General features: G+C 47.7%; 1 protein-coding gene and 1 non-coding gene across 5 annotated transcripts in view; one reads left to right on the top strand and one right to left on the bottom strand.

Moving 5' to 3' along the window:
* SYNE2 (spectrin repeat containing nuclear envelope protein 2) overlaps positions 1 to 24,889 on the bottom strand; it is a 314,602-nt gene that overhangs the window by 1,687 nt on the left and 288,026 nt on the right. For 2 of the 4 annotated variants that reach the window (XM_073895325.1, XM_073895328.1), the window contains 15 exons: positions 22,004 to 22,166; positions 15,592 to 15,779; positions 14,947 to 15,097; positions 14,460 to 14,642; positions 12,930 to 13,067; positions 11,661 to 11,855; positions 10,239 to 10,521; positions 9,687 to 9,755; positions 8,607 to 8,746; positions 6,410 to 6,524; positions 5,158 to 5,360; positions 3,947 to 4,147; positions 2,837 to 2,965; positions 1,321 to 1,512; positions 218 to 303 (listed from right to left, as the gene is read on the bottom strand). In XM_073895325.1, coding sequence (XP_073751426.1) covers positions 218 to 303; positions 1,321 to 1,512; positions 2,837 to 2,965; positions 3,947 to 4,147; positions 5,158 to 5,360; positions 6,410 to 6,524; positions 8,607 to 8,746; positions 9,687 to 9,755; positions 10,239 to 10,521; positions 11,661 to 11,855; positions 12,930 to 13,067; positions 14,460 to 14,642; positions 14,947 to 15,097; positions 15,592 to 15,779; positions 22,004 to 22,166 — 2,436 coding nt within the window. Of the gene's footprint in view, positions 1 to 216; positions 304 to 1,320; positions 1,513 to 2,836; positions 2,966 to 3,946; positions 4,148 to 5,157; positions 5,361 to 6,409; positions 6,525 to 8,606; positions 8,747 to 9,686; positions 9,756 to 10,238; positions 10,522 to 11,660; positions 11,856 to 12,929; positions 13,068 to 14,459; positions 14,643 to 14,946; positions 15,098 to 15,591; positions 15,780 to 22,003; positions 22,167 to 24,889 lie in introns of all 4 variants that reach the window. The other 2 variants (XM_073895326.1, XM_073895327.1) reach the window with 2 other exon arrangements.
* Positions 16,472 to 16,590, top strand: LOC112822788 (5S ribosomal RNA). Its single transcript, XR_003207781.1, has one exon. It is a non-coding gene; the product is annotated as a 5S ribosomal RNA (ribosomal RNA).

Here is a 24,889-nt window from a genome sequence, read left to right as displayed (position 1 = left end):
ACTCCAGTTCCGGTGAAGAGCAGCTGATACGACAGCCTTTCTGTTGGGTCAGTTTTCTTTAATCTTTGGCATCAGCCTCTCCACTGGCCAGCAGGTGGGAGCAGATCTGTGCTGTCGTGAAATGGGGGATGGGGCCGTGGGAGGCTCCAGTTCCCGTCCCCTGGGTAACTTGGAAAAATCACCACCACAGTGCTCAGGGCAGAAAGGGGCTCTCACCTTTGCTTGTGGAGCTGGCACGGATGCTGCTGGCGGCTGGTCTCTGGCGTCCACCTCGTCCCAGCTGGGCAGAGATGGGTCTGGGTTCTGAAATCCACACCCCAAAGGTTCAGTTCAGGGAAACAGAAGGTTCTGAAGAGTCTTGAGAGCACAAAATCATGCTTCGTGCAGACTCCTCACTGCTCCACTCACCCCTTCCCCCAGCTCAGATCTTTCTGGAAGAGGGGCCCTCTTCTATTCTGCTCACTCCCCACTCGAACAGGGACTTTTCCAGACAAAAAGGAATGCAGCAGGCAAAGCAAGGCCAACCGCTTCCATTAACACCCACAGCACACACTGGGGGAGACTGAGTCTAGCTGCAGGGAGAGGGACAGGATCAGTGGGCTGGGAGGCTCAGGTGTGCAGGTGTAATCACGTGGCCATCAACGCGCTAGAGCCGAAATGTAACTCCAGCATGGACGGGGCGGGCCTGCTCTAAGTCGGCTGAGGCTACGGTTTGGGTTTGTTTGGAGTTGGATCACGTTTTAAGGAGAAGAAAGTAGGAAAAGGAGAGAGTGGTCAGAAGACAGTGACCAGGGCAGTAAAGAGGACTCTCAAGGCTGTTTGGCATGAAGGCAAGTCAGAAATGATAGAGGGACTAGGCTGGTTTTTCATATGCCAGCCATATGGACACGTAGGCACTACAGAGCTGTCTGCCCCTTGCAAACAACAGAACAGCGTCGAAGAGCCTGTGTAACTTTTTAAGGCCGCACAGCCAGGAAGGGGCAGGACTTGAGACTCTGCTCAGTGATGTGCTTACACCGCCCCCCGACCCCTGGCCAGCAAGGCTGCCATACTGCCTTCCTATTCGTCTCTAATAAGACCTTTTTTTTTTTTTTAAAGATTTTATTTATTTGAGAGAGAGAATGAGAGAGAGAGAGCACACGAGAGGGGGGAGGGTCAGAGAGAGAAGCAGACTCCCTGTTGAGCAGGGAGCCCGACGCGGGACTCGATTCCGGGACTCCAGGATCATGACCTGACCTGAAGACAGTCGCCCAACCAACTAAGCCACCCAGGCGCCCTCTAATAAGACATCTTTCGATTTAGAAGCCACAGTGGACTCACCTGGCATCCCTGCAAGGACATTAAGTCTTGGGACACTTGTTCAAGTAACTGTTTGAGTTTCTTCTCAATAACATGTACCTTCTCTTCAGCCTCAATATAGTCTTCTCCGTGCCCCTTAATAAGGAGGCTGTCTGAAATCTCTTGTAAGGTGTTTACTTGAGGTTGACGTTCCATGAGCTCCTTTTCCAGTTGCTAAAAATAAAAAAAAGCGTGAGAAATAGCTGCTTCGTGTGGCCAGAAGTGGCTTTCTTAGTGCCAGGAAAGCTCAGGGATGATGATGGGTGGGGGTTGCGTCCAGAACCTTCTACTGCTTCTATGTGCCTGTGTGTGTGTCCTGAAGCCCAGCATCTCATTTAGGCAGCAGGTAGGTTACACCCTGCCTGTTTTCCATTCCTTCTCATTCTGAGGACAACTGGATGGAGGAGTTAGAGGAAAGAAGTGAGGGAAAGATTAGATCTTTGTCCACCGCAGGAGGAAGTCAAGGAAAGATCCAAACTGGGTAAGTTGGGAAGCAGCAGCTTAAGAAATAAAGGCACACGTCTGTGAAATCAGCCTGAATTGTCGATTACCTTGCTTGCTGTCTGATAGGGTAGCCACTAGACAACATGGGGCTATTTTTTTATTTTTTAAAGATTTTATTTATTTGACAGAGAGAGACACAGCGAGAGAGGAAACACAAGCAGCGAGAGAGGGAGAAGCAGGCTTCCCACCGAGCAGGGAGCCTGATGCGGGGCTCGATGCCAGGACCCGGGATCATGACCTGAGCCGAAGGCAGACCCTTAACTGACTGAGCCACCAAGGCACCCCAACATGGGGCTATTTAATTTAAAATTAAAAATTCAGTTTGTCACAAGAGCCCCTTGGCCATGCTCAACAGCCATCCGTGGTCCACAGCTGTCGTACCAGGCAGCACAGGTATGGAACACTGCCTTCACCGCAGAAAGTTTGTTGGGGAGCGCTGCTCTTGAGAGTGGGGCTTTGCAAAGATTTTAGTGTATAAGAAGATTTTTAATGACCAGTACTTTATTTATAATTAAACCACATACAAATTTATGGGTAAGAATGTCACCTGGTTAGTTAGTGAAATAAATATATGAAAACACCACTACCCTCCAAGAAGTAAGACTTTTCTATAGTGGATTTAGAAAACTCCTGCAGCTCGTTGCGTCTGTGGAGTAATTGAGCATATTTCCGCCCCCCGCCCCCGCCCCCCGCCGCCAATGAGTCCTATTCCCAAAGGAGAAAATACTTCCAATCAAATGGCTTTAAGTATCTCAGGATATTGCTAAACACCTAGGTCCCCAATTCCCGACAGTCTTAAAAGACTTCCTGCTTTTGGCCATGGCTCTTCCTCCCTGCAAGTCATCCTGCTAAACTACAAGGCGATGCTCAGTAGATACAACCTGAACGTGAGATGCCATGCTGGCATCGTTCCCAGGAACACTAGGTAAGGCTACCTGAGTATGCACCTGACAGAGGGCAGGGGCAGCGCAGAAGCCCTTAGGAAGAAACTTACCATCAGCTCTTCCTGACATTCCAGGAGAACATGGGGGTCTGCCTCTGGGTCCGGGACCTGAGCCTTCTGCCTCCGGCCCTCAGCACTCGCTAACCACAGTAACAGATCTTGACTCAACTGGTGGAAGTCCTTTAAAAGAAAACACATACACACATCATAGCGTTGCCTTTTCTGTAAAGGAAGGTGTGCTGAGAAGCAGCTTGCTGGCTTAGGCATTCATAGTATTTGCTTCTCTCGTCTTTGTCCAGCGAATATAAGGGCCAGATTTAAATGAAATGCCAGGGCCCCAAAACAAGAATGGAAAGCAGGAAAGACGATACGGCTGGCACAGTCCTGGGAGGTATGAATTTTGTCAAGTGGAAAAGTGCTAGCAGAAAGGCAGGGCTTCAGAATGCCCATCCCCCCTCCCCTAGCTATTACATAGAAAGACCACACAAATTATGACAAATCTGCTGGATTCAGTGGAAAGGGAAACACCCCAACAGGGCAGGGTGTGGCCCAGGGACAGGGCGTGGCCCAGGGACAGGGCTGCATGGGAGCTTGCTGGTGGGCTTGTGTTCCCGCAGATGGGGTCAGAGCTAACACGGGATGAGCATTTACCACCTGTCAAGTGCTGGGCTAAGATTATATGAATTTAGTCCTAAAAAGAAGCTCATGAGGTAATAAAGACTAGGATTATTCCCATTTTTCAGATGAGGCAAACAAAGGTCTAGCAGGCACAGTGATTTGCCCAAAGTCACACAGCTACTAAAGCTCTAGAGCTGGGTTAAACCGCTCCTTGCTCTGGGCCAGGTCTCTTAATCACTCTACTATACGGTCTTCCTGGCCAAAGGACAGAGATGGGGCAGTGCGGTGTGGCATTTCCGACCTAGTGGAATGCTCACTGGAACCCTTATGCTAGGAGTGGGCCAGGGCGACAGAACAGGAGACCCAGGGCCAGCAGCAGGTCTCTGGACAGCAGCTGGGCCTTTTGGAAGCAAATGGTAAAGCATATTTCCCTCACACAAGCTGTATTTGTGCCAAAGCAGCCCGAGGACGATAAAAATACCAGCTTCTCCCACCCACGTGGGCCCTGGCTGTGCCCAGGACCGGACCCTGGCGCCGGTGTACCTGGCACTGCAGGAGGGACTGCCGTAAGCCCTCTCTCCAGCTCTCCACCGCGCCCTGGGCCGCGTCCCAGCGCAGCCCCAGCTGGCCGACTCTACCCTGGAGCTCGCTGGACTCCGCGCTCTCCGTCTGCAGAAATTCCTTGCTGCTCATGTTCACGGAGACCACTAAAGCCTTGTAGGTGTCAAAGGCTTTTAAGATCTCCTACCGCAGAGAAAAAAGACTGGGTTAGGCATTCTGAAAATAGTGATGTGGGGTTCATTTGAACCTCTGCGGGGCACGGATCTGCCAGACGCTTCTCTGAGCTGTGGCCACAGACACAAGTGCGACCTTGCTTGTAACTGGCTGGGCAGCATCAGGTGAGGAGCTGCCTTGCAAGGTCAGGAACCTTGGCTGGCCAGGCTGGCAGCAGAGGCCTGTCTCTTGGCTGGCCTACTCAACCAGAGCCATGAATACACCCCCCTGAGCCCTGGTTGGCTTATTTCTGGACCAGACTGAAAGTCTTCCAGATAAAGTATACACAGTTATCCCGCATGGGCCCCTAGATATCACAGGAGTATTATTCCTTAGGACGAACAGTAATCCCAGATATAGTAATGCACAAAGGAAAATAAGAGTACCAATGTGAAGACTGCCTGGGTACCCCAAACTGCTGCCTTGGGTCGTCTTAGGAGCTCAGGCTCATGCTCAGGGCACCCCTGAAGTACAGGGCTCAAGCAGCCCCTCTCCCCTGCTCCCTGGCTAGTTATGGTGGGGCAATGGCTGACTATGTGGGTGACAAATTCTGTGTAACAGAGTAACCACATCAGGCCACAGAATTCATCAGTAGGTGAGCTGGTCCTTCTCCCCATCCTCGACGCTCTACCACCAGCTCGGACAGCAAAGTTTGGAAGAGTGTTTTTAAGCTGCCTGGCAGTGGCCGCCAGCACCTCCGTAAAGAGTCTAGCGGGTCTTTGAAGTCAGATCTTTCCAGCACAGGGGACCTCAGCCGCACCTCCCCAGTGCTGCTTGGGGCTTTGGGATCATGTGCAGATGCTCTTCTGAAAACAGAAATCTGCCTCCACGTCCTTGCCAGTGATGGGACAGACTGACTGCTACGATACCTGTCTGCAGCTTGCTGCCCACACCCCTGACAGATGGGACCTGCTGATCCTGCGGATCATGCGTCCGCATGCACCTTCTGAATCCCTCTTCCCTCCAGGCCTCCCCCTCACCTTGAGCCGCCTCACTCGGAGCTCCATTTCCCGGATATCAGAAGGCAGCTGTGCTGTCTTTAACGTTTCTAGCTCTGCTTCCGTTTCTTTCAGCCAAGTGGTGATGTCACTGATCTCAGAGTTCAGCTGTTGCAAGTTTTGTTTTATTCTGAGTTGATTGTGAAGTTCTTGGGCTTGAATCAGCTCCCATCTGTCAAAGGCACCTGGAATAAAATGTCATCCATGAAAAGCAGTAGCACCCACAGGTTTCTCTGCCTCTGACTAGTCCAGGGTCAGGGTGAGAAAACCTGTAGGGGATGAACCTGGCTGGAGGCTCAGGTGCAGGAGCCCCCACTTCCCCTGGAGCGTGGAATAGCCTGCTTCCCTTGCTCTGGTTCAAGGCCTGTGCCACGACCTGCCCGCAAAGGCTGGAATGAGGTGGGCAGTGGGGTAGGAGACCCAATGGTGTTGCCAACATGCACTGTGGGCCCAAGTTCAGCATTTTAGTTTATGCTGTTTTTAGGGCACTTTCTTTTTTGGTCCATGAATGATCAAGTCAATGCTATTTGATTTTGGGGTTAGCTGAGTCATTACTTTTCTAATCAGTGAACCTGTCTCACGAGGAGACACCTGACAACTCTTTGGTCATCACAGTCATATCTGATCTTTACATACAAGTGACATCATTAAAACATGCACTTCATCCTATGAGGCTCATTCTGTCAATATTTAAAGAATAGTTTTGAAAGTAAACAGCTTAGGAGTTTGTTCATAAATACAAGTTAGCTGATTCTGTTTTTGCTTTTATAAAAAAATTTTTTTAAAGTAATTTCTATACCCAACGTGGGATTCGAACTTACAACCCCAAGATCAAGAATTGCACGCTTTACCAACTGAGCCAGCCAGGCGCCGCAGAAGTCAGCTGGTTCTAAGATAACACTGGCTGCCGTAGACTAAGTTTAGCTGTTTGGGCGGATTATAGTTTTTTGGTTTTGTTTTCGTTTTTTCTTAAGGGGAGGAGGGGCTGAGGGAGAGAAAGAATGTGAAGCAAGCTCTTTGCCCAATGCAGAGTTCCACACGGGGCTCCATCTCACGACCCGGAGATCATGACCTGAGCTGAAACCAAGAGTCGGACGCTTACCTGAGCCGCCCAAGTGCCCCTAATTGTTCAATTCTTAATTAATGTTCTGCTGAGCATTGACTTAAAGTCAATGCTCAGCTAGCCCAAGGTACAGACTTCACCTGTCCTGACAATGGCCTAATTTAACCGTACCTGATTGCTGCCCGCTGAGAGTGGCCAGGCCTTCGTCTTCCTGCCGTGAGCTGCCATTCAAGATTCTGGAGCTTTCTTTACCACCATCAGTGTCCGGGGATAACAGCAGCTTTCCCTAGAATGAGCCCATTTTTATGTTACCATTTGTAAAACTTCAAAGGCTGTGTGAAGAGTATCTCAGTTCATAGTAATGAAGGTATGGGACCTCTTTCCTTCGAAGGGTAACTTGCTATTAATATGGAGATTCTTTAGCGTATTGGGTGCATTTATTTTTATTTATTTATTTTTATTATTTTTAAAGATTTTTATTTATTTATTTGACAGAGAGACACAGCGAGAGAGGGAGTACAAGCAGGGGGCGCGAGAGAGGGAGAAGCAGGCTTCCCGCGGAGCAGGGAGCCCGATACGGGGCTCGATCCCAGGACCCTGGGATCAGGACCTGAGCCGAAGGCAGACGCTTAACGACTGAGCCACCCGGGTGCCCCTATTGGGTGCATTTATAAGTAAGCAGCGCTAACGATAGAAATAAGGGCTTGGTAAAGGCCGAGATGGTGGGGAAGCAGGTGAGATGTCAGGGTTGGAAATAAAATAGCCTAATTTGGGGCTTCCGAACACTTTTCAGATGAACAATGCAAAACAAGTTAAAAATCACTGTTGGTCTGCCGGGCTGTTACTGTGTGCTCACTTGCACATTTGCACAGTGTTTTGCAAAATTCAGTCCTCCCTGCTAGTCACTCACTCTGCAGAGCTGGCTGGCAGATTATCACCAGGAATTGGAAACACAGAGCACAAATCTGCCTCCAGGGGCCATTCATTACCAAGCATTTATCTTTCACTGCACGTATTGACTCTTCTATTAGCGCAGACCTCATTGGGCTATTATTATCTCAGGCCTTTCCAAAAATAAATGTGTCCTTTTTAGAAAAGCCACGCTTTCTTTGGTTTGTGTCCATATGGCCTACTTGTGTGGAATGCAAAACAAAACAAAAAAAACAAAAAACCCTTCAGATTTCTGGTGACATGCCTGGTTTCAGACACACAAAAAAGGGTGGAACTTTTGAAACTGGCCAGGTGAGAACACAAGCTTATTCACTGGGAGAGGCCAAACCAGGTGGCCCTGCATACAAAGCAAAGGTGAGGTGCTAGGGTCCCTCTCCCCCAGATTGTCAGGTCTTATTCTGCATCCAAAGGGAGAGATGAAAACTGACAACTGCTTGCTAAGCATGAGGCGGCGTGAAAATCAGGCATGAAAGCCCGCTGTCAAAGGATTTGAGTCTGACTTATACAGGCAGAATCTTCTCCATTTATCTAGCAATATTCACTCTTAGAGGCAATTTGAGGACCACTCCAGTGATGCTCACACTGCTCTGGTCTGTCTAAAAGTTGACTAATAAAAGCTCACCCAGACATTTTAATTTCAACTCGCTTGTCACTAATTCTCTGTACTAGGGATGATCTGGAGCCAACATTAAATCCTAGGCTAGCTGCCCCTGACAGCTGCTTTGACAGAGCATGCCAAGGACTCATGTTGCCTGAGGAAAACACAGTGAAGAAGGAACAGTCACTGTGATAAACAACAACAAACCATATGTGGTAGCAATGGTAATAATAGTAACAGTGGCCATGTGTCAGGGCCTTCTTTATACCTTCCTACAAATCAGTCCTAACAATTACATAAAGTAGGTTTATCCTCAGCTGAGGAAGGCTTACAGAGGCAAGGCAAAGGGCTACGGCCCCAGAGCAGTTTATTGATAGAGTTAGGAGTCAAACCCATGTCTACCACAGCACACAGTCAAATCTTCCTGAATATGAAGTCACAGTGTTCTGAATAGGCTGTGTAGTCGAAAGGTAAATGGAACACAGTTTGGGAGCTCAGGAGCAGCTCGGGAAAACTGGTGCTTTGCTTCCCCACTACTTGCATGGATGACTGGCTCAACAGTAATAATCACCACCCCATCATGTCAATATACACAAAGACTGGTCTTGGCCAGAAACCAGTCTGTAACTCCAGTCTCTCTTGCCAGGGTTCTAATGGCGTATAGGCAGCTCAGCAGAGACACTGTCACCATGGGAAAACCAGCTCAAAATATGCCTGGAAAGCAAGCACGTGCAGCAAACACCAATAACCCTCTCTCTCTTAAAAATCTCAATATTACTCATGCACTTGGGTTATATTCTCAGTGCACTCAAGACTTACATAGGCTGGTTTACAAGGGCTGCTGGAATCTGAGGGGATGGTTTGTACATTGCCATCACCTCCCATCTGTTTGTAGCGAAGCTTGGGGCGGGAAGGACTGTCAGGAACATGCCACGAGTGGTCCTCAGGAATGGATTTACCTGGAAAAAAAAAAAAAAAAAAAAAAAAAAACAGAGCAAGTGCCAGTCCGTTCTCTCCAACCAAAGGATTCATATTTAGTTACACAAAAAAGGTCATGGGTAACATGGCATCAGGTTATAGTATAATATGAGTTCTGCAGCTTTCCTTGCAAAGCATGCATGTTTGCAAAATGTCAGTATGTCCCAGAAGGGAATGAAATGAGAATCATGCAACTGAGTAGCATTGTGCCTTCACTAGATGGGTTCACAATGGAGCACAACAAACGTATGATTTTTTTTGCAGGATGAGTGGCCTTTCAGAGCCGGGGCATCTAGTGGTGGGGACACTGGCAACAAGGCCAGGGCTGGCGGCCAAGAGGACTGAAGGCCTCTCAGAAGTGGGGGAGAGTGAACATCGGGATGGACCTGGGGACCAAAGGGCCGCTCACGGCTCTACCCCACCACTGCACAGGCGGACGGGGCAGGGTACAAAGGTTAGAGCTGCAAGTCAAGAAAGGAAGGTTTCTTCTCCTCTGGCAAGTGCAACAGTCCCTTTGCCCCCACCCACCCATCCTCTTCCCAGCAGGAAACACCATAAGCAAGGAAGGAGGTAGTTCCAAACCAAGCCACCATGAAGAAAGCTTGGCCTATGCCAAAGAACTTGTTAGATGGAGGGGAGGGGAGGAATAAAAACTCTAAAAGGCACCATGAAAAATTCCCTTCTGCACAGGCCTCGGGGAGGAGAGGGATGGTGTGGAGACTGCTCTTGTGTGGGTGGGGCTTTGTAAGGAGTACGCAGGTATGGTGAGTAGGGCAGTGCAAATACACCATGACACAAGGACCAAGGCGCATGGTGTCCACAGAAGGCAGAGGTCAGACATGACATGGGAGCGAGGTTTAGGATGCAGTGTGCGCCACAGGACGCTGCCATGTTGAGACACATGCATGGGCAGGGGCCTACCAGAAGACGCTTTCAAAGTTTTTGTGGTCATTTTAAGATATGCCTCAGGATTTTCAGGGATTTCTACATCTGAAAAAGAATAATGTCATTTTCCTCACTGCAGGCGTCTGTAGATGAATGCCCAAGTATTACAACAGTAGAAACATTGTCAGCTGGGAGAAGAAAAGTAACTACCCTTTATTCTATTAAAAAGCTTTTAAAAAACCAAAAGGATTCTTTTTCCAGCCAACTCTTGACTGTTTGAAGCAGTAGTGGGAGTGGGGAAGTCCATAGAAAGAATGGAGACGATCTACCAATACTCTGAGAAACTCAACGGAAAAGTTCACTGATGAGCCTCCCAAACAGCTGGAGCCATCCAGGAATAGCCTTCATGTCCCAAGGTGAATTTCATCTCTTTTTCCCTTTCATTCCGCCTGTGATAGGAGTGAGCCACTCTCAGGTAAGTCAAAGTGAGCAGGACACAACATAAGAAGAGTTGGCCGTGTTGCTAAGGTGCTAAAAAACGTAACCAAGTGGGTCGATGTCAAGGGCTTTGGAGACCGGGGCTGTTACCTGACAGTGCGCTGTAGTACGGGCCTTCCTCGTCATCTTCATGAGAGGAGGAGCCCCCCACGTCCCCTGTGTGATCCCACTCCAGAGGGATGGAGTCCACGCTGACAGGTGTCTCGCAGCCAGACCGCTCGGGCCCCGGCGCCGGGGGCACCAGATGACAAAGGGACTGAGGACATGAGGGCTCCTCGCTCTCTCTCCTTTTACGCCAGGAGTCGGCCTGGATCTCTCTGGGGTCCTCCATGTCCGTTTCATTCTCCGAGGCCTCTTTTTCTTCTTCCAAGCCCTAAAGAGGGGATGTCCGGTTTTCAGAATGAACCAGATTACAGGCTGTTGCGGTGTGAGGAGCACCGGGGGCCTGTCTGTCTAGCAGTGCCTGGGAATGGCCACCATCGGCATTTCTGCAGCGGCTTTCAAAAAAGAATCGGGTTCCCAGGGATTTGTTTGTGATTATTCTAATTTAGACTCTCTAGCGTGGGCCCTAGAACCTGTATTTTTCCTCGGAAAAATCTGAAATTTAGTGATCTAATTCAAATAGCTTTAGCTAGAAAATAAGAAATGGCGGCCAAAGTTTCATTGGTGGTTAGTGGCAGGTTTACTCCAACAATCAGAACATTTAAATTAAAATACATTTAAAGGCCATTAAGGGGGTTCTTTCTTATCCTCAATTTATTGTCCAGGATACAAAACCTTACTCTTCCTATGTTGTAGTGCCTCGGTCTAAGAAAAAGGACTAAAAACTGCTATGTTTAGAAATGAGGGAATTGTACTGTAATTTTTAAGGCTAGGTCTGATGAAGAAATAACGATCAAGTTAGCCAGTTGGGGACACAAAGAAGGAAGAAATGGCCAGTTGTGTTGGTCAATATGGTCATCATGAAAGCTCCTGGCGCACGAAGGCAACGAACATTGAATAATGGCCTGAACTCTACCTGAACTTCCCAAAAGGTCCCTCTGTCAAGGGAAACTACACAGTTGCTTTGGAAAACGGGTGCTTTTGTCACTTCAAAGGTGAGAACAAAGCACCAGAAAGGCACAAATATTAAAAGTTCCCAGACACTAAGAGGAACAGGCCAGCACATCCCCAAGTTACTACTGTACGCAAAATGAGAACAAGTATCGCTGTATCCTCAGGATCCGGACCTGCTGGGCAAGCCCTGTCCTGAGGAACACGTGGAAAACAGGTCAGAGGAGCAAGAACTTTCGGAAGTGCCATTCCTTCCATGGGGTAACAGGAGCCTCCAAGGAAGTGTGACTCCATAGTGATAACAGCCGAAATAAAACTAATAGGTTCCCTCCCCCTTTTACCATAAAATACATCACAGTTACCCGTTCCATAGGTGTTCCAGTTCTTTTAAAAAATTGGGTCAAAGGTCAAGCGTGAGTGGCGCGGAGGCCACCCAAGTGAGGATGGCACTGCCCTTACCGGGGCGTGGGAGGTGAGCCTGCGGTGGAAGCGGGAGACCCGGCCGAAGACTTCCTGACAATACCGGTGCATCTCCTCTAGCTCGTCCTCGATCAGCACGGCGTCCAGCGGCTCGCTCTTCTGAATCAGCTGCTCCCCAAAGACAATGAGCTGGTCGATCTTGTTGGTGTTTAATGTAATTTCCTGCTGGAAACCCTACTCAGAATAGGAGAAAGAAGGATTTCAAAGAAGGAAAGTTTCCCCAAGGACCCAGCATCTGCTTCTTTTAACTGGGCTGTAGAAAAAGCATCCCCATGTCACCGAATGCCTTGTCCCTGCACCCAGGACTTGAGCTTTGTTGATTTTTAACAAGGTGACAATAAAGATCGAATACTGTAAAATGACTGTACGTGATTTTTTCCCACCCTCTCCCTCTGGGCACAGACTTTTCCAATTAAAATAATTCTAAAAGTTTGGCAGGGAGGGACATTTACCGCTTTTGGATGTAAGGGAGAAAGCTTGCCTTATTGACGCTTGGTGGAAACAGAAAATTTCCCGGAATAAACCACCCACGGGCATTTGCTTCTGCTGATACAATAATCATCTCATTGGTGCCATTATATTAGGGAAGACACATTTCTATTTTTCAATTGCTTTTAAAAGCCAAGGAGGGAGGGGCGCCTGCGTGGCTCAGTCAGTTAAGCGTCTGCCTTCGGCTCAGGTCATAATCCCCAGGTGCTGGGATCAAGCCCCACATTGGGCTCCCTGCTCAGTGGAGGGCCTGCTTCTCCCTCTCCCTACCCCTGCCGCTCTGCCTACTTACCCTATCTCTCTGTCAAATAAATAAATAAAAAAAAAAAAAAAAAAAAAGCCAAGCTTGGAGGGAATCATAGTGAAAGTGAAATACAGATATCTGGAAGAGCGGACATGAGATCTGTTCTTGGCCCCACTCTTGATACAGATGCTCCTCCTGTTATCCTCCCCCCACCGTTGCACTCAGACTCGAAAGCTGGGTAAAGAGCACCTTATGAAGTTCTGTTTGGAACCTAAAGAGCGTTCTCCCCGTGGATGATTATAAATGACAAAGAATAACAAGCTTTGTTCCAATGGCCCCTTGACTGTAAGGAATAGTATCCTTGCTCATGATAACCCTGCAGGACACAGTGGGTGCAGCCTGGCTGCTTTCAGTGCTGGAATCTGCTCTCAGGGTATCAGGTGACATCTGTCCTTGGCCAGCTCTCCCCTGCAAAGGTGCATTCTTCTGAGAGGGGCCGACGAAGCAGGCCTTACGTTCAGTTGGCGCATCTTGTCATCGGCGTCACTCTCTGAGAAGTGCTCCACGTTGGTCAGCTGCAGGTCCATCTCTGTGAGCCACACCAGAATGCTCTCCCTGGTCCCCTCGAATTCCTCCCTTTGGTTGGTGAAATGCTGTGAAAGAGGGGAAAATGTCTCATTTGTTTTGAGGGCACAAGAGAGTCCAGGTAGACCACAAGGTTGTTTCTGGCTAAGAGGAAAGGGTACCCCCGGAGGTCCACAGGGCATCAGGGGGCCAGTGTGGGGTCAGGAGCCTGGGCTCTGGTCCTGGCTGTGTGATAACAAGCCCCCCAACTTCTCTGAGTCTTCCTGTCTTCACTGGCAAATTAGGGTGTGGGCATGTTGACTATGATGTCGAAGGTCCTTTTAGCATTTGAAATTCTATAATTCCCTAAGTCAGTGATTTTCCCAACTTGCCCTTTGAGGATCCCCCTCAACGTCCAGGCACCTTGCCTGCCTTTACCTTGTAAGCCTTCTGTGGAAGCTATTGGCTTGAAATAGTAGCTTCAAGATGGAAAAGTACTGATCTCAGGGTTAAGCCTGGTCTAATGCTCCATTTCAGGTAATCCTGAACGTGTTCCCTCAGAGAAAGACCCAGATTTATCGCCTTTAATTAAGGAAGCCTCTTGGGTTACTACCTCATAGATGGGCAGTAGATTCTCAGACAAATGTAGCATTCAGTGCCAAATGAAGGTTTATACTGGTCACAGTCAAATCCGCAGGAGATAAATTAATGCACGGGGATTGTCTGAAAAGCTAGCCCATTTCTTCCTGAGAGGTTTAAAAAAAAAAAAAAAGCCCAGATTCTCCTCATCTTAGAATGATTTCAAGAGCGTTCTGCCCTGAGAACAGAAGCAGGGATTAAAATGACTTCCTGCAGCCACAAACCATACGGGTCCCGTCAGTTTACACCTAGACTCACAAAGGTTCACATACCGTGTCTCCTGCCTTACGCAAATCTTACGTGAACGTCTACATTCAAAAATCAACCCCAGCCTTTGAGGTTAGGTCAATGCGCTCTGAAATTTGGGGGGTAATCACTGTCCCTAAGCTCCACAATGTAGAGGGGGCTTTGTCTACATCTCTCATAGTGCAAGAACCAGTGGGACACACAAAAACGGGCAAAAGGGCAAGGTGAGCCTCTTTCCGGGCCTAGAAGGCCCTGAGCCCGCCCTGGTGATGGAAGCGGCCCAGACCCCACGGGCCATCTGTGAGCCAACGTGCAAACCTCTAGGGCTTATGGAGGTTGGAAAAAGATGTGCTTGGTACCACAAATCACACCAACGGGCCCTGTCTCGGAAGTCTATTCTTAGGTAAATAACCTCTTAACCAAAGACAGGAATATTGGCAGCTTCGGCTTAAACCCCTGGGAAGGCCGGTTGGAAGAATATTAAGATACCTGAGGCCTGAACTGAAATCTACCCACTGCTTTGCTACAAGCCTGATACCGCCCGTCACTTCTCCCCGACGGCCTACAAACAAGGCGGGGGACGTAGAGAAGGTTACTCTGAGTCTCCGCAGGACGGCCGTGACCCGCTTCTGGAGGTTGTCCCAGCGCTGGTTGCCCTCGTGCACCATCTGCTTCAGCCTGCTGGCTGTGTCGGTGCGGTTCTCCCGGGCCAGCCGCCGGTACTGCTTGTTGATGAGCTCCAGCTGCGTGAGCCTCTCGTGGATCTGCCGCTGGAAGGCCTGCGGCACACAGACGGGCGCGTCAGGGCCAAGGCCGGCACGCCCCCTCCCCGGCCCCAGACGCCCTGCTCTCGACGTTAATCCCCAGGCTGAAATGGCCACAGAGAGCCCCCTTCCCCGGCGCTGATGCTAAAGAACAGGCTCTCAAGTTCACCGCATGCCGCCTGGCATGGATTGGTCTCGTCCGGCAAAGCCGTCTTAGCAGCTGCCGGCGGGCTGTGGACTGGGCGGCCCTGGCCGCAGGTGGGGAAAGCCAGCCCGAGAGGCTTGCTTATCAGGAGCACCGGGCTGGAGGGGGCTTTACCTCAAACCTCTTCAGCTCTTCTTTGGCATTTGTGTACAACACCTCTGAGGAATTCGGGTAGGCTGCTGTCCTCTCGGCGGACTTGAGCCAGTCCTCAAAGCGGGAGTAATCATCTAGAAATTTCTGCCACAGGCGCCACGTCTCCTCAATTCTGACAGGAGGAGAGCATCTCAATATAAGCCATCCGTTTCAGCCGCGAGCTTTCTTTTTTCCTCCCTTGCCTGGTCCCATTCCCAACACCCCTGGCACTGGCGCATTTTGGGGGAGAGACCCTGATATCCTTCTTCCAGGAAATAACTGCAAACATCCCCTTCTTGGTCAGGACACCTTCCTCCTGGGACTGCCCCTCAAAGCTCCTGCCTCACAGAGGTTAACCAGCAGGAGACAGGGCTTCCCTCCGCTGTTTCATAGCCAGGGCCAGCCATGGTTACACCTCGAGACACGGGTTGCTGGGGAGAGCCATTACCCCGATCATATTTTCCTTGAATAATTCACTGCATGAGCATGACCACACCTACAGAGCCTTCTCTGCCAGTAGCCTTGGAAGTGAAGCGAACAGAACACAGCTACTGCCACTGAGACGAGAAGGGTGCACTGGGTTTGGCCGACCGTGTTTCAAACGTTCAGGGGCAGCTCAGTTCTTACTTCATTCGCCGTTCCATTGACATGGCGCAGATGTTCCTCCAACGTCTGTCCAAGCTTCTGGTGGTCTGCTGGAGAGAGTCACACTCCGTCTCATTGGCACAGGCATCGGAGTCATGCAGTAGGACGTCACAGATGTTAAAGACAGACTCCACCCCTGCACTGTGTTGTTCGATGTCTCGCTGCAGGTCCTACGGTTGGAACAGAGTACGGAGCACCTTGAGAAGGTGGTGGTGGTGGTGGTGGTGCGATGACTGGCATCAGAGGATCTCCACTCCCCCCAACCCTTCTTCTGGCCCAGGTGCGTGTCCACCTCTTGATCAGCAACAAGGACTGTGTCTCTCTCGTCTCTGTGCAACCCTTGTGCTGTAGCACAGAGCCTGCACATGGCAACACCTGGGATTTACCTGAACTGATTAGAGGGGGTGGGAAAGCAGGAGTACCCTCTCCTGAGAGCCCACTCCCCCACCGATTCTGGGGAGGCACGGGATCCACCCCATACCACCTGAATGCAAGGGCCCCCCATTGAGACATGGCTCCGGAGAAGTCTTCCTTGGGAGTCCCTTCAGCAGGACCTAAAACTTGAGCAGAACTCAACCTTTTATGGGTCCCAGAATTCTTAAATCTACTGAGACCTTTGTGCCATCTTCACACACACCCCAAATCATGCCCATCCTCAGGCTCCATAGGCCCCAGGGAAGAGTCTGGGAGTTCAGACCCCACTTCCCCAACAGATGGGGTCCAACGGAGGGGGCAGAGTCTCTCTGGAGTCTTGTCCTGTGACAGTGATGGTGCTGCTCCCGGATTCAGGAAAAAGCATTCACGAGGAGACAATGCATGGTTATGGGGAAAAATGAAAAACTTGTTTAACAATAAACACAGCGTCTACGGCCATACCACCCTGAACGAACCCGATCTCGTCTGATCTTGGAAGCTAAGCAGGGTCGGGCCAGGTTAGTACTTGGATGGGAGACCGCCTGGGAATACCAGGTGCTGTAGGTTTGGGGCGCCTGGGTGGCTCAGTTGTTAAGCGTCTGCCTTCGGCTCAGGTCATGATCCCAGGGTCCTGGGATCGAGCCCTGCATCGGGCTCCCTGCTCAGTGGGAGGAGCCTGCTTCTCCCTCTCACACTCCCCCTGCTTGTGTTCCCCCTCTCTCTGTCAAATAAATAAATAAAATCTTAAAAAAAAACAATAAACACAGCATTTTCAGGTATCACCCTGAGAATATTTCTTCTGCACACCATGGGAGGGCTGGAGGAGGGAGAGACGAGGAGCCTGTTTTGCATTCTGGAAGTAGGCCTCTCCAGATATCTGAATTCTGTGATAGGTTACAACAGAGCATGCCACTGATCTTAGTATCCAAATTACATCATGAAGAAATAACGAAGACAAAGCTAAATATGCCACTGTTAACTAAAGCTCTCTGGATTCAACAAAATTCAGTTTACAGGAGAGATTATTTTATAAACTGCCTGCCACGGTCTACAGAAATGCAACGTAAAGCTCACGCCAGGTCACCTCAATATTTAATAATTTTGGAAATTACTGTTATCAGATAATACTAATATTTTCTTTTTTTTCTTAAGATTTTATTTATTTATTTGACAGAGAGAGACACAGCGAGAGAGGGAACACAAGCAGGGGGAGTGGGAGAGGGAGAAGCAGGCTTCCCGCCGAGCAGGGAGCCTGATGCGGGGCTCGATCCCAGGACCCTGGGATCATGACTAAGCTGAAGGCAGACGCTTAATGACTGAGCCACCCAGGTGCCCCTAGACTAATATTTTCTTACTTTTCTTCTGATAAATGTACAATTTTGATCATTCTCTGTCCAGGTGGATATGAAAGAAGAAAATGTTAATACTCAAACCACATTTTAAATTAAGCAGTTTTTAAAAGGATCCTAACTGATTAAAGACAAGCAGCACAAAGTTATGGTAAGAAAATGTGTTTTCTAGGGGTGCCTGGTTGGCTGGGTTGGAGGAGCATGTGATTCTTGGGCTCCGGGCCATGAGTTCAAATCCTGTATCGGGTGTAGAGATTACTAAAAAATAAACTTTAAAAAAAAAATGTGTTTTTTAGTTTGTCACCCTATGTGTCCTGTGAAGAGAAATGAACAGGGTGATGTTTTTTAAGCTCAACAGTCCAGGACAAATGGTGGAAGTCTTCCTGGGGTCCATGCAAGCACCAGCTTTGTAATTACTAGGTTTAAACAGAATTCAAGCTTTAAGAATTCTTGTTGGCTCAGAGAATTGTCATGAGCCTTCCTAAAATTTACTGGCATTGATGTCTCTTGACTTTATTAAAATAATAAATAAGCAATCCTAACATTGGTGCTAAATGAGTAATAGTGACAATTTTAACTGAAAAATGGTACCCGTCCCTGACCTCACCTGGTAGGGCTGGGTAGGATCTGGCTGAAAAGTACTGAAAAAGTTTAATCTATGGATAAATGTGAAGGCTGCATATTTTAGTAGGCTCATTGCAGTTTCTCTACCTTATTTGTTCAGCTTATATGGAACAAAATGGCTATTGAGAACTGATTAATACACAGGGCGAATGGGAGCAAGAAATGAGCTCTACGATAGTTTATAAAAGACCATCAACATTTTGGTTAAAAAAAATTCAAAAATTTTCAAAATTTCCAAAACAAACTTTTCAAACACTGCAGAATGACCCACTGATTTTGTAGCATGTACTGATTACTTTGTAAAATACAAAGTACTGACCCACATTTAAAAATGCAAACCATTTGGGGCACCTGGGTGGCTCAGTCGTTAAGCGTCTGCCTTCGGCTCAGGTCATGATCCCAGGGTCCTGGGATCGAGCCCCACATCGGGCTCCCTGCTCGGCGGGAAGCCTGCTTCTCCCTCTCCCACTCCCCCTGCTTGTGTTCCTGCTCTCGCTATCTCTCTCTCTCTAATAAATAAATACTAAAAAAAAATGCAAACCATTTAAGTGCTAAATGAGTGACATTTTATGAAAACAATCTCACCACTAGTTCCCACTGAGGCAGGAATATGCACAATAATTAGATTTCAAGAACTGTTCAAGTAATTTGAAGAACAGGACTTAAGAAACATAAAAAAATGTTAAAGACTTTTGCCATGGTTCTGGAAATAGGCTCCCCGACTCTCGTGTGTTTTGTGTTTCTGTTCTTGAGTAGGTGACAAAGAGCTCTGAAACTGGGAAGAGTAGGTGTTGGGGGTGGGGTGGGATGGGGGGGAAATGATGAGGAGGAGGATCCACAGCTAGAGAGTGAGGCGGAGAATGCAACCAGGAAGGAGGAGAATGCAAAAGGAACTAGAAAAACAAGATAAAGGGGGAAAAGAAGAAAGTGAAGCCGGGCTGAGGGGGAGGGGGTGGGTGGGCAGAAAAATCACCGGAGGTGGGTGGGGTGGTGGCTCCAGATCGACTCTGGGGGAGGGGCTTAGGCTGGCAAGCCCGTGGAGCAGAGCGGTTTATGAGGAGGTTGGCATGAAGCTGAGCGCACCTGCTGGGAAGGGGGTTATTCGTAAATACAGAATGGGGGGTAACTAACAGCACTCTCTCGCATCCTCACCATACGGCACCCACAGGGAATCAGGAAGCCAAAGAAAACAGGAGAGAAATGTGGAAGTCTTAATGCAAGTGGTTCATGGTTTAAAAGTGTTACAAATGTTGCTATCACTTCCTTTTTGCATTTTGAAGATGATACATTTCACAAAAATAACAATATAACCCTTGTTACCCAAGGAGTTCTACATAAGAGAAACAAAACCCTTGTTACCCAAGGAGTTCTACGTAAGAGAAACAAAAAGGACTCGGGTAGAGTTTGACTTCTTCCCTAGGGTGCTCCCAAGAACATTACGATGAGGATCTGGGAAGCACAGCTCCTAATTACTTTTGGGGCCTGAGGGATTTTGCAGAAGGCACTACTAGGTGATCCCAAGCTTTTAAGTCTCATTTCTGGAAATAATCATGAAACTTATTTAGTGATAGAAACACAAGGTGTTTTTTTGTTTTTTAATGGCTCGTGCATAATTTTTGTGTGTGACACATTTCTGTCTTTTTTTTTTGTAGTTTTTGTGGAGGCTTCAAGGTCTGGTCTGGGTATTAAAAAAAAAATTTTTTTTTTTTTTAAATACTGAAAGTTTCCTCAGGACATCTGTGGTAGGCAGAATATTGGCCACCCAAAGATGTCCATATCCTTGTCCCCAGAACCTGTGAATATGTTTGGCAACCTTAAATCTCTGTTGGCATGTAGCCTATCAGCTGATCTTAACATCCTGGATTATTCAGGTGGGCTCAGTATGATCCCAAGGGTCCTTAAAAGTGGCAGAGGGAGGTAGAAGAGTCAGTCAGAGGAAGAAGGGGCCATGACAGAAAAGCACAGAGAGATGCAATGTTGCTGGCTCTGCAGATGGATGAAGGGGCCATGAGCCAAGCAATGTGGGCAGCCTCCAGAAGCTAGAAAGGGTGAACAGATTCTCCAATAGGGTTGCCAGAAAGAAATGCAACCCTCCTGACACCTTCATCTTAGTCTGGGGTCAGATTTCTGACCTCCAGAACTCCAGTAAGATAATAAATTTGGGTGAAGTTGCCAAATTTGCGGTAATTTGTTAACGCAATCATAGAAAACTTGTACACCTAACTTCTTTACCAGTAATGGTAGTCCTGAACACCAACTCCTTAAATTGCTGTGGATTACTATGAGATAAGAATTCCAGGATAGTGATTCTGAGTTCTATAAAGAGGGAAGCTTCAAATCAACCAGAGGCGAAATTATGGACCGTTTCAAAACAGGACCAAACAAGGCCAGGAGGATGGCAGCCACCAAACTGTAGCCTTTGGGGAATACATGCCCTGCAATTTAATGATGTTCTGGCACACCTTAGATTTATAAAACGTTAACACATGTTACTGGCCCCTGCCAAATTTAGCCAGTCTTTCTTTAAGAGGAAAAATATACTCAGTTTCTATACTATTTACCCAAAAAAACTCACCACTCATGGTATATTGTTATTTGTAAAGGCCTGTCTATAAAGAGATTATTCAAGAAATTCTTCTTAGTGGATCAAACTTGCAAATAAAGCTGATAATGTCCAGTAGCTGTGACTTCACTGAGAAGGACATTAAAATCTCCGCAATGTCCATTAACATGGTACTTACATCAGTATTCATTTTTCCACAAAACCAAGACAGAATTGCGATGAGCTCAACAGAAAGGGCATACTTAAATTTCTGCGGCTAAGTGCCAATACCAGTATTTTTACTTCCTAGCGTTGCTAAATCATACTAATTTGAAAGTCAGAGAATAGGCATCGTTTACAAACAGTAATAGCAATAGACTGAATAAAGATCTAAGTCAAGAGGAATATCAAATACTTGGCTCTATTTTATGGTAGCAGGGGGTGTCACTCATTGCCATTAAAGGGATCGACTTGAACTCAAGGGAATTTGTCATTAATTTATCATCACTTTCTGCTCTTGAATCTGTGAGAAAGGGTCAGCCGCCAATTCTTTCTCTAAGAGCAGCTGTTACATGTGGGTGAATCTTCCTGTGTGTTGACAGACAGCAAACACCAAGGCTTTGGAGATAACGTGAAGAAAACAGATAACGCATCTGAGAACCTCTTGACAACAATATTGCTTATACAGTCAAAGTGGAATCTGCTCCTGGGTCTAAGAAAAAAACGATGAAGGTGAAGGAAAGCTACCAAAAGGCTACTATGAACTTAATTTTAGAAATAAAGATAAGCTCCAGGTACTGCATATGAGAATGAACCTGTGAATGTGAGCTGATGGGAGGGCAGGAAAGTGGATTTGCTAAGTCTGTGACATCAATGAGCCCCACCAGATTAGTGTGATGATAACACTGGTGGGACTCAGTGGTTTCATGCTGTGGAGTTTCCAGGGTCGGCTCAGAGGGTGCATAACCGATGGGAGAAATGCACAGAGCACTGCAAGAGGAGTTTCCTATGCTATTGGCCTAAGCACCTTCCTTTTTACAATCCCCCCCACTTTTTTTTTGTTGGAAGCTCTATCAGATGATCTATTGTCCCATGAAAACTTTCCTTCGTTAGAAAATTTATTTTTCTTTCAATTCATTGCCTTCTAAAACTATATTCTAAAACAAAGATCCAAGTTTAAAAATACATAAGCAAAACACCTTATTTACCACTAAGACTAAGACCTACATCTCAAACATTATTCAAAGCATTTCACAAAGAGATGTGTGAATGGGGCAGAAGACGGGCACGCCAAGAGATGGTCTCACACGTACAAGAACGTGGACAGGTGGTCAGTTTTCTCTGGAAAAAAATGAACCAATATTATGAAATGTGAACATGCTAAAAGACACAGCCAATATGGGGAAGGCTGGAGTTAGCAGATATCACAGACACCTATACTCTTATAAAAGCCTTCTGTCCTTACCTGCTGCTCGGCGAGCCTCTTCTGGATCTCTTGATCATCACAGACGTCATAGACGACAGGCTTAGAAAGCTCTGACTCGATTCGAGCCAGCCAGGTACGAAGGTTGCTCATGTTTTTGTCTAACTGCTGAATAAAAGCAAAGGTCTCCTTCAGCTTCTTCACCCTAAATATATTTGCAGGAAAAAAAGAGGTAAAAAAAAGCCAAAGCCCAACATTTAGTGGTGACAAGAATGTGCCAACAAAGGTGTTAACAGTGTAAAAAACAACTTATGTTGGTTATTGATTTTATATATAGAGAGAGAACAGCTCTCACATCACAGAGTTTTCACAGAATATGTGACACTTAACAAAATTGCTGGTCTAGGGGCACCTGGGCGGCTCAGTCGGTTAAGCATCTGCCTCCGGCTCAGGTCATGATCCCAGGGTCCTGGGATCGAGCCCCACATCGGGCTCCCTGCTCTGCGTGAAGCCTACTTCTCCCTCCCCCACTCCCTCTGTTGCTGTATCTCTCTGTCAAATAAATAAATAAAATCTTTAAAAAAAACAAAAACAATTGCTGGTCTGGTTGATTTTTAGACAGGCTAAGAGTTAATCTACCCACACAAATATGAAGTCCTATCATTCCCAAAGTGGGATGCCCCTGAGACCTAGTATATCTTTCTAGGGCTCCAGAGCAAAGAGGAGATGCCATTTCATTCTCTTGAGGTTAAAATAACCACACTTGGGGCGCCTGGGTGGCTCAGCTGGTTGGGTGTCTGACTCTTGGTTTCAGCTCAGGTCAAGATCTTGGTTGTGGGATTGAACCCCTTGTTAGGCTCCATGCTCACTGTGGAGTCTGCTTAAGATTCTCTGCCTTTGGCCACCTGGGTGGCTCAGTCGTTAAGCGTCTGCCTTCGGCTCAGGTCATGATCCCAGGGTCCTGGGATCGAGCCCCGCATCGGGCTCCCTGCTCGGCGGGAAGCCTGCTTCTCCCTCTCCCATTCCGCCTGCTTGTGTTCCCTCTCTCACTGTGTCCCTCTCTGTCAAATAAATAAATAAAATCTTAAGAAAAAAAAAAAAGATTCTCTGCCTTTGCCCCTTACCCCACATGCACGCGTGTGCTCTCTCTAAAATAAATAAATAAAATCTTTAAAAATAATAATAAAATAAAATAGCCACACTTGATTTCTATCCAGTTTCTTTCTTGGGTATACCTGAGATTGCAGTGGACAGGGATTTTCCCTGACGGTTTAAAGATATTACCTGCTTGGCTCATTTGGTGGTATCTGGCCTATGATGCTTCTTATGGGACTCTCTTCTTGAGCAAGCACAGAACATGAGCTAAAGCCCACCATGTCCAGTCTAAGGGGTTGAGGGAACCTTATACATACACCGAGCCCATTAGGGGACAGCTGTATTAGCCAAAAGGGGAGGAGGTAGTGTGGTGGGGAATGGGGCAAAGATAATCTACAAGCGTAGTCCTAAATCATCTGCCTCTTACACAGTGTGGAGCAGATTTGAACTAACACATACGTGTGGAGCAGATCTGAACTCACACACATTGCGTCAGTATACTTGGTGAGCTCACTGGCACATCAACGTACTGTCAGGGGGAAATGACATAGCTGCTAGGAAAATAATCTTTATGTAGATCTTGAAAAACAAAAAACAAAACAAAAAACCTTCTATAAACTGCCTTCATGGAAGTCCTAAAGTGAGTGAGGGCTTGTTCTGGTGATCTCTGGGATTTTTTAAAATTTATTTATTTATTTGAGAGAGAGAGAGAAAGCGAGTGAGCATGCTAGTGTGGGGAGGGGCAGAGGGAGAGGATCTTCAAGCAGACTCCCTGCTGAGCATGGAGCCCAACACAAGGCTCCATCTCACGACCCATGAGATCATAACCTGAGTGGAAACTGAGAGTTGGATGCTTAAACGACTGAGCCACCCAGTACCCTGATCTGTGGGATGCTTAGTGAATTCCAGAGATTTGGAACAACAGCCACAATGCAAAGTTCCTACTTATCAATATTCATGTAACAAGGTGCTGTCAGAACTCCATCCTGCAGCACTAGAAAGAGAAACTGAGGCACTGGCTCCAACTCGCCAGAGTGTGCTGCATTGCCTGTTAGCATCATCTCTTCCTGGACTGCCTGTGAACAGCTCCCAACCACCCTCCTGGCCCCCCGGCCCTTGCCCAGTTGTGGTTCTGTGGCCCAAAGGCACATTCTAGATGGTAAGTCTGATCCATTGACACTCAAATGCTTCCATGGTCCTCACCCTACCTCAACATACCAGTTTAAACACGCTTTTTCAGATCATCAAGCATTCAGTGCCCACCCCCCCACCTTCCCTTCTCCTGGAGCGTCTACCACTGCTCACCAAAGACACTGGGGGCCCCCGGCCCACATGCTCCCGCAGCACCCAGGACCTCCTGCCCTGTGTTGTGTCCACATCCCTCATGCACTGTGCACCCATCACGACAGCATCCGCGCTAGCCAGGCTGCACGGGGCTTGCTGCTTCTGCATGCACAGCACCCCCACTCTGCCTGGTGGGCAGGAGGTATTGACAAACATTTGTTGCAGAATGAATGTGTATGAACACTTCCACGACATGCTATTATTTAAGTAGACCACAGATTTGTGTGTGTTTTAATTTTTACTTATTTTTTATTTTTTGCGTCCTCCCATCAACCAAGTCAACCCTGGGGACTTTTAGCTCTAGCTCTATTAACAGCTAGTTTTAGGATTTAGGGAAAATCCTTTTACTTCAGCATCCTCAACTCTAGTAGGCTTCTGAGGTCCCTCAAGCTTCAGGGAGGTGGTAATATCTGGGTGAAGTTAAGGCCAGAGTTCTGGAAGTGAACAGACCTGGCTCTAAGTCCCACTGTACCATCCATGAGCTGTGCA

The sequence above is a fragment of the Callorhinus ursinus genome, unplaced genomic scaffold, assembly GCF_003265705.2.
Source record: "Callorhinus ursinus isolate GAN/ISIS: 27379988/994484 unplaced genomic scaffold, GSC_fseal_2.0 scaffold8, whole genome shotgun sequence".
NCBI lineage: Eukaryota > Metazoa > Chordata > Mammalia > Carnivora > Otariidae > Callorhinus > Callorhinus ursinus.
Note: the sequence above shows the minus strand (reverse complement) of the source record. Positions and strands in the feature narration are given on the sequence as shown.